The following is an 8,805-nucleotide window of genomic DNA, read 5'->3' on the forward strand; positions in this document are numbered from 1 at the left end:
GGTGGCATGTGCCTGTAGTCCCAGCTACTCTGGGACCTGAGACGGAAGAATCGCTTGAGCATGGGAGGTGGAGGCTGCTGTGGTGATCATAACACTGCACTCCAGCCTGGGCGACAGAGCAATATCCTATCTCAAAAACAAAAACAAAATGCTTATCATGTCTGAACCCTCCACACACCCCAGGTACTGGGTCCTGCCCTGTTGCAGAACTCACACAAAAACCGAGCCTACAGAGAGGCCTTACCTCCAGTCGAGTTGATGTCCTCCTCAAACATTTTCTCTATCTTGGCCAGGTGTATCTCAGTAAACAGCTGGGACCCAGGCTGGAGGTCGGGCACCTGGCTAAGGGTGATGGATGGTGTTGGGGAGCTAACAGCCTCCTTGTTCTGGAAGCCATGTGGGACAGACAGCTGGAACGAATATAACAAGAACCAGGGACTGAGTGTTTCAATTTCCTGAGCCAAACATTTTCAGCACATGATTTAAAGAGAGACTCTTTGAGAAAGAACAAGGTAAGTAGTGTTATGATGTTACTGACAGAAACACATAATTCTTTTTTATTATTATTATACTTTAAGTTCTAGGGTACATGTGCACAACGTGCAGGTTTGTTATATAGGTATACATGTGCCATGTTGGTGTGCTGCACCCATTAACTCATCATTTAGATTAGGTATATATCCTAATGCTATCCCTCCCTCCTCCCCCCACCTCACGACAGGCCCTGGTGTGTGATGTTCCCCACCCTGTGTCCAAGTGTTCTCATTGTTCAATTCCCACCTATGAGTGAGAACATGCGGTGTTTGGTTTTCTGTCCTTGTGATAGTTTGCTCAGAATGATGGTTTCCAGCTTCATCCATGTCCCTACAAAGGATATGAACTCATCCTTTTTTATGGCTGCATAGTATTCCATGGAGAAACACATAATTCTTAACCATTTTTAGACCTAAGAAGATAAAGAAAAATCTAGACTCTCCTGACTTTGGAGAGGGAACCATTGCTCCCCTTTTACAGATGCCACACCTGAGGCTCAAGGAGGATACAGCCAAGTCCTACTTTACTCATAACGGGATGTTCATTTATAAGGGACCTCAGTTCAGTAACTATATCATTTCAAATCTTCAGTGGTCAGAATTGAGGACCCCAGGGGGCTGGGCGCAGTGGCTCATGCCTGTAATCCCAGCACTTTGGGAAGCCGAGGAGGGCGGATCATTTGAGGTCAGGAGTTTGAGACCAGCCTGACCAACATGGTAGAAACCCATCTCTACTAAAAATACAAAAACATTAGCCAGGTGTGGTGGCATGTGCCTGTAGTCCCCGCTACTCAGGAGGCTGAGGCAGGAGAATCACTTGAACCCAGGAGGTGGAGGTTGCAGTGAGCTGAGATTGTGCCACTGCATTCCAGCCTGGGCAACGGAGCAAGACTCCTTCTCAAAAAAAAAAAGACCCCAAGGAATCCAGCTCCATCTTCCTTAATTTGACCTGGTCCTGACCAGTCCAGATGTCCCATCTGGGTCAGATAAGCTCACCTGCCCCACCCCTGGCCTTGCTACCAACACACCAATGCTCAAACAGACCCCTCCACTGGGGGTTCTCCCTCACTTCCCCCTTCTACTCATCCTTCTCAGACCCCCCCCCAAAAGCCTTCCCCACTCCTCTAGGCCTCATGATGCTTCCTCTCATCACCCCTCTGTGAGACTCATACAGATACTTAGCATAATGTGTCAGGTCACCAAAGCTCAGGCCATCAAAGGCTGCCTCCCCTAAGACTCCAAACGTGGACAATTAGATGGCCTGAGTGGCAGGCAGGCAGTGCTACTCACTGAGACACATTGCTTTGGGCCTTGGAAAGTTGAGAAGACTTTAGTTCAAAAAGACAAGAGACAAGAGATTGAATTGCTCACTCTCCCCACCTTAGCCCCAACTAAAGAGCAAATGTGCTCATCCTCCTGTGACCTTTCATTCATTTGCCAAGGGTCTACACACATTGACTGAGTGCCAGGCACTGTGGATACACTGTGAACACAGTGAGGGTCCCTGCCTCCATTGAGCCCAACACAGGAGCACATGAAAGCTCTCACCACCCACCCAGGTCCCAAATTAGAAATCTCAGTACCACCTTCAGCTCTTCCCTCTTCCTCCTATGCATTCTACTGTCCCTCCAGTTAATTATTCCTGGGATCCATCACCTACATATAAGCTTCCTCTCCCACACCCCTGCTCGCCTCGAACTCTAGTCTTTTGCTGGGACAAGTACAATGACCACCACTAACTGAGACCAGAGTTCGGCCTTCTCTTCCCATCCACCTCCCAACACTGGCACCAGTCATCTTTCTAGGCAGCAAGTTTTTTTGTTTTTTTTTTTTAAAACAGAGTCTCACTCTGTCACCCAGCTAGAGTGTGGCGTGATCTCGGCTCACTGCAACCTCTGCCTCCTGGGTTCAAGCGATTCTCCTGTCTCAGTCTCTCAAGTAGCTGGGACTACAGGCATGAGCCACCACACCCAGCTAATTTCTTGTATTTTTAGTAGAGTCAGGGTTTTGCCATGTTGACCAGGCTGGCCTCGAACTCCTGACCTCAGGTGATCCTCCTGCCTCAGCCTCCCGAAGTGCTGGGATTACAGGCATGGGCCACCACACCTGGCTTCTAGGCAGCAAATCTGATCAATGATTTTACTGTGACTCTGATACTCTTCACCCCAACTCCTGAGTGTAGCATTCAAAACACTTCCTAACCAGCTCTGACCTATCTTTCTAGTTTCAAGCATGCACCATGTTCCAGGCACACCACCTGCTCCCACCATCCCCAAGCCCAGCAAGCATTCCGTGCTTACTCACATTGTCTCCCATATACAATCCAGCCCGTCTCCCTCAGAGGTGAACCCCTACCCACTCTTCAGACTCTCGCTCAAATAGAACCTCCCCCCTAGGAGCTCTTCCATAACTTTCAGATGACGGTCATCACTGCCACCTCCATATTCCCAAGTCTTTGTTCATATCTGCCCCTCAAGGCATAGTAAGTGTGCATGTCTGTCCATACATGTAGGCAGCAAGTCACGAGGGGAAGCACATGGCTACAGAGCCCCAGAGCTCTGGGTTGGAATTCTGTCTGGCTCCCCCACTTACAGGCTATTTTAACTTAGGCATATCACATCATTCTCTGAGCCACAGGTTTCCTCATCTGCAAAACAGAGAGCCACAGTCCCTACCTTGCAGGGTTGTGGTTGAGACCTAAATGACACCTGAATACATGTGAAGCCCTAGTAAACTGTAATTACACAATAAATGACAGCTCTTGTTATTACTCCTTGTCTCATAGTGAGCTCTTCAAAGGCAAGGGCATGTTTAACTTAATCTTAATCTAATTTGTATTAATTATCTCTATATTCCCCAGCTCCAAGCACATAACAGACAATACAAACCTGGCTTGATAAAAACTCTTACAGCCCATCCCACCATTATCACAACCTGCTGGACAAAATTAAGTAGAGAAGTGGAGTCCATGTACAGACCGTACATCAGGGGGCTCGGGTGTGTTGCATTTGACTCATGTAGCTTTTTTGTTTTGCTTTTTTAGAGACAGGGTCTCACTTTGTTGCCCAGCATAAGTGCAATGGCGAGATCATAACTGACTGCAGCCTTGACCTCCCAGGCTCAAGCAATCCTCCCACCTCAGCCTCTGGAGTAGCTGGGACCACAGGCATGTGCCACTATGCCCAACTAATTTATTTTTTACTTTTTGTAGAGATGGGGGTTTTACTATGTTGCCCAGGCAGGTCTAAACTCCTGGGCTCAGCGATCCTCCTTTCAGCCCACAAAGTACTGGGATTACAGGTGTTAGCCACCATACCCAGTTTCAGGCAGCCCTTTAAAAGTACATTTAGGTCAGGTGTAGTGGCTCATGCCTGTAATCCCAGCACTTTGGAAGGCCGAGGCAGGCGGTTCATGAGGTCAGGAGTTCAAGACCAGCCTGGCCAACATCGTGAAACCCTGTCTCTGCTAAAAATACAAAAATTACACCTGTAATCCTAGCTACTCAGGAGGCTGAGGCAGGAGAATTGCTTGAACCCGGGAAGCGGAGGTTGCAGTGAGCCGAGATGGTGTAACTGCACTCTAGCCTGGGCGACAGAGCAAGACTCTGTCTCAAAAAAACAACAAAAAAAGTACACTTAAGTTACCTGCCCGGTAAATGTCTGAGTATGCAACCCCCTCCCCGATGCAGAAACCATTGTACTTCCATGCTGGTAAGTGAGGTTTTGGGTAACTCTGGAATGCCCCACCCTTTATTAGTTCAGATAATTGTCTTACCTTCTGGAGTTGAGGGATCTCTGCTAAGTCTTCAGAAGACATTAGTCTTGACCTAGAATAGGGAATCATAGTCAACTTAACTCCAGTCGTTGTAAGGACCTCGTGGAAGGTTGACTTAGCCAGGTCACAAAAAGGTGGAAAAGAAGTCAAGGTCAAGGGAGAGGGTGGCTGCCCCTTGCCCATGGACACTCCCAGCAAGCATTTGATGAGCATCCCTTTTCCCAGAGATTTCTCCAGCAAAAAGCTTTTGCCAAGCTTGCATCTGAGCCTTTCTTCCCCTGACAGAGAGGAGTTGTCCTGCAGAAGCCATGGGGTTTCACAAGTTTCTTTACTCCTGACTTAATGCCAGAGGCCTTCTAAAGGGGATCACACTTTCTACAGAAGTAGAAGGATCTTAGGAGGCCATGTGGTAGTACAAGTACAATAAACAGATTAGAAAAATGAGGGCCCCTCATTTCCGCTGCATATACCCTCCCCACCCGCCTTCCAGTGCCTTGCAAGTCAGGACTTCGGGAGAGCAGACACAACAGAGCTCTGCTCTAGGAATATAAAGGGAACGTTTCTATTGGGTCAGCAAGGCCTCCATATGAGACAGATGACAGAGTTTTGTTAGGGTCATTGGAGCACCAATCCACCTTGTCAGCAAGTCCCACCAGGCAAGAGTCCAGAAGGCACTCTAGGATGGCAGGGGGACAGCCAAGAAATAGTTAAGCCCAGGACATGCACAGGAGACAGACCAAGTGAGCCAGCTTGGCTTGACCTGAAGGGCCCTGGGGGGAGGGAGGGAGAAATCATGGGAGAGAAGAAAAAAAAAAAATGGCAGCAGAAAGTAGAATCTTGAATACCTGGCCAGTCTGAATAAAATGAAGGGCAACTATGAAAGTTCACCAGCAGCCAGGTGCAGTGACTCACAGCTGTAATCCCAGCACTTTGGGAGGCCAAGGCAGAAGGATCACCTGAGGTCAGGAGTTCAAATGAGACCAGCCTGTCCAACATGGTGAAACCCTGTCTCTACTAAAAATACAAAAAATTAGCCAGGTGTGGTGGCAGGTTCCTGTAATCCCAGCTACTTGGGAGGCTGAGGCAGGAGGATTGCTTGAACCTGGGAGGCAGAGGTTGCAGCGAGCCAAGATCAAGCCATTGTACTCCAGCATGGGCGACGAGAGTAAGACTCTGTCTCAAAAAAATAAAATTCATCAGCACAAGCTGGAGGGAGAAGACTGAACGGTACCCAAGAATGCTCTAATCTAGCAGTGTCTTGGCAACAGCTCACACCTAAGGACCAAAGGAGAGAGGACAGCCTAAAGAAGGGAGATTTGGAAGCCAAGAACCAAGTTAACAGAAATGCCAGAACCACTTCCAGAAAAAGGAGCAAGGAGGGAAAGTGGTTTAATGCATGTGATACTAGGCTGTCCAGTTAGGAATTAAAAAACAGGCCAAGGCAGGAGGATCACTTGCATCCAGGAGTTTGAGACCAGACTGGGCAACACTTGAGACCCCATTTCTACAAAAAATCCAAAATTAGCCAGGTGTGGTGGCACACACCTACATGCCCAGCTACTCAGGAGGCTAAGGTGGGAGAACTGCTTGAGCCCAGGAGGTTGAGGCTGCAGAGAGCTGAGATCGTACCACTACACTCCAGCCTAGACGACAGAGTGAGACCCTGTCTCAAAAAAAAAAAAGAAAAAGAAATAATAAAAACGAATACCTGGAAATCTGGGGACTGAAACTTGAGGAGTGGCTACAGAAAGAGGGAGAAACACACAAGACAGCTAGGAGCATGGGATGCTACAAAGTGAGCTAAGGTGATAAGGGAAAGAAATGGCCATTGAAAAAGGCAATTAAGAGGTTACCAGTGAAAAAGCTGAAGTGTATGTAAAGTCCATTTCTGTTAAGAATATATGCATGTACATGTTGACACATGCATTAAAAAAAGAGTCTAGAGACATATACTCCAAAATTAATGGCAGTCATCTCTGGCAGGTGAGATTATGGAAGATGTTTATAGCCTAAATCATGCAATTCTGATTTTTATTTTAATTAAAAAAGGGTTCATGGCAATCTTTTGAGATGGGGTCTTGCTATGTTGCCCAAGCTGGTTTTCCACTCCTGGGCTCAGCTGATCCTCCCACCTCAGCCTCCCAAGTAGCTGAGACAACAGGCACGTGCCACCACACCAGGCTCATGGCAATCTTTAAAATGTGTTTCAATGGCTGGGCGCAGTGGCTCATACCTGTAATCCTAACACTTTGGGAGGCTGAGGTGGGCAGATCACCTGAGATTGAGAGTTCAAGAACCAGCCTGACCAACATGGAGAAACCCCGTCTCTACTAAAAATACAAAAATTAGCTGAGTGTGGTGGTGGATGCCTGTAATCCCAGCTACTTGGGAGGCTGAGGCAGGAGAACCGCTTGAACCAGGAGGCGGAGGTTGCGGTGAGATCGCACCATTGCACTCCAGCCTGGGCAACAAGAACACAACTCCGTCTCAAAAAAATAAAATAAAATGTGTTTCAGTGGAGTGGGTAGGATGGTGGGTAGTAATTTAAATGACTCCTTTGTGAAAGGCCACTGTTGAAGAGTGATAGCTGCAGCATCATTCATAGGAGCAAAAACCAAAAGTGAACCATTATAGAGAAGTGAATGAATCAGTGCACCTGCACCTAGGACATCACCCAAACATCAGAAGGATGAATCTGACCTCCAGCAGCTAAGAGAGATTTCCATGAAGTACTAATAAGAAAAGCAAGATGCAGGCCAGGCACAGTGGCTCACATCTATGCCAACGCTTTGGGAGGCCAAGGCAGGAAGATCGCTTGAGTCCAGGAGTTTGGGACCAGCATGGGCAACATGGTGAAACCCCATCTGTACAAAACCTACAAAAAATTAGCTGGGTACGGTGGCACTCACCTGTAGTCCCAGCTACCCAAGACAGTGAGGTGGGAGGATTACCTGCATCCAGGAGTTCGAGGCTGCAGTGGACTGTAATCACAACACTGCACTCTGGGGCCTAGGTGGCAGAATGAGACCTTGTCTCAAAAAAAAAAAAAAAAAAAAAAGATGCAGAAAAGGTGCATAGTATGATGCCAATTTTTATAGAATGAAAAAATAGGCCGGGCACAATGGCTTACGTCTGTAATCCCAGCTACTTGGGAGACTGAGGCACAAGAATTGCTTGAACCCAGGAGGTGGAGGTTGCAGTGAGTTGAGATTTTGTGCCATTACGCTCCAGCCTATGCGAAAGAGTAAGACTCCATCTCAAAAAAAAAAAGAGTTACCACCATCAGCGATGGGGCCACTCTGATCCAATACATGGAGGGCACATTGCTTCAGTAGTATTACTGCCAAAAAAAATACATCTGAATCTAATCATAAGGAAACAGACAAACCCAAATTACGGGATATTCTACAAAATAACTTTTTTTTTTTTTTTTGAGTCTCTGTCACACGGGCTAGAGTGCAGTAGCTCAATCTTGGCTCACTGCAACCTCCACTGGTTGCTCACTGCAACTTCCCAGATTCTGATGATTCTCATGCTTCAGCCTCCTCAGTAGCTGGGATTATAGGCGCCCGTCACCACACCCAGCTAACTTTTGTATTTTTAGTAGAGACAGGGTTTCTCCATGTTGGCCACGCTGGTCTCAAACTCCTTGGCCTCAAGTGCTTTCCGCCCGCCTTAGCTTCCCAAAGTGCTGGGATTACAGGTGTGAGTCACCACACCTGGCCAAAATAAAATGCCATGTAAACCAAAGAAAGGCTAAGGAACTGTTAGAGATGAAAGGTGACTCGAGACCCAACAACTGGCTGGGCGCGGTGGCTCCTGCCTGTAATCCCAGCACTTTGGAGGCTGAGGCTGGCGGATCACGAGGTCAGGAGATCGAGACTATCCTGGCTAACACGGTGAAACCCCGTCTCTACTAAAAATACAAAAAATTAGCCGGGCGTGGTGGTGGGTGCCTGTAGTCCCAGCTACTCAGGAGGCCAAGGCAGGAGAATGGTGTGAACCCGGGAGACGCAGCTTGCAGTGAGCCGAGATCGCGCCACTGCACTCCAGCCTGGGCAAAAGAGCGAGACTCCATCTCAAAAAAATAAAATAAAAAATAAAATAAAACAAAAGAGAGACCCAACAACTAAAGGCAATGCACTATTCTGAATTGAATCCCAGATTGGGAAAAAACAAAAATGCTGCAAGGACTGTTATTCTCGGTGAAATTATGTAAAATTTGAACGTGGACTCTACATTATATTAATGTTTTCTGCTTTTGATAACTGTATTGTGGTTATGAGAATGTCCTTGTTCTCAGGAAATGTACACTTAAAAGTATTTAGGAGTAAAAGGGCATGATGTCTGCAATTCTCAAATGGTTTAACAAATACATAGGCCGGGCACGGTGGCTCAAGCCTATAATCCCAGCACTTTGGGAGGCTGAGACGGGAGGATCACGAGGTCAGGAGATTGAGACCATCCTGGCTAATATAGTGAAACCCCGTCTCTACTA

General features: G+C 47.3%; 1 protein-coding gene across 1 annotated transcript in view; it reads right to left on the minus strand.

Moving 5' to 3' along the window:
* The window catches only part of EFCAB8 (EF-hand calcium binding domain 8), a 120,685-nt gene that overhangs the window by 110,539 nt on the left and 1,341 nt on the right, over positions 1 to 8,805 (minus strand). Inside the window, exons 2-3 of the mRNA XM_011979873.1 lie at positions 4,308 to 4,359; positions 245 to 410 (exon numbers count right to left, since the gene is read on the minus strand). Of these exons, the coding sequence (XP_011835263.1) occupies positions 245 to 410; positions 4,308 to 4,349 (208 nt within the window). The 5' untranslated portion in view covers positions 4,350 to 4,359. The remainder of the gene's footprint in view (positions 1 to 244; positions 411 to 4,307; positions 4,360 to 8,805) is intronic.

Source organism: Mandrillus leucophaeus, unplaced genomic scaffold (genome assembly GCF_000951045.1).
Source record: "Mandrillus leucophaeus isolate KB7577 unplaced genomic scaffold, Mleu.le_1.0 Scaffold206, whole genome shotgun sequence".
NCBI lineage: Eukaryota > Metazoa > Chordata > Mammalia > Primates > Cercopithecidae > Mandrillus > Mandrillus leucophaeus.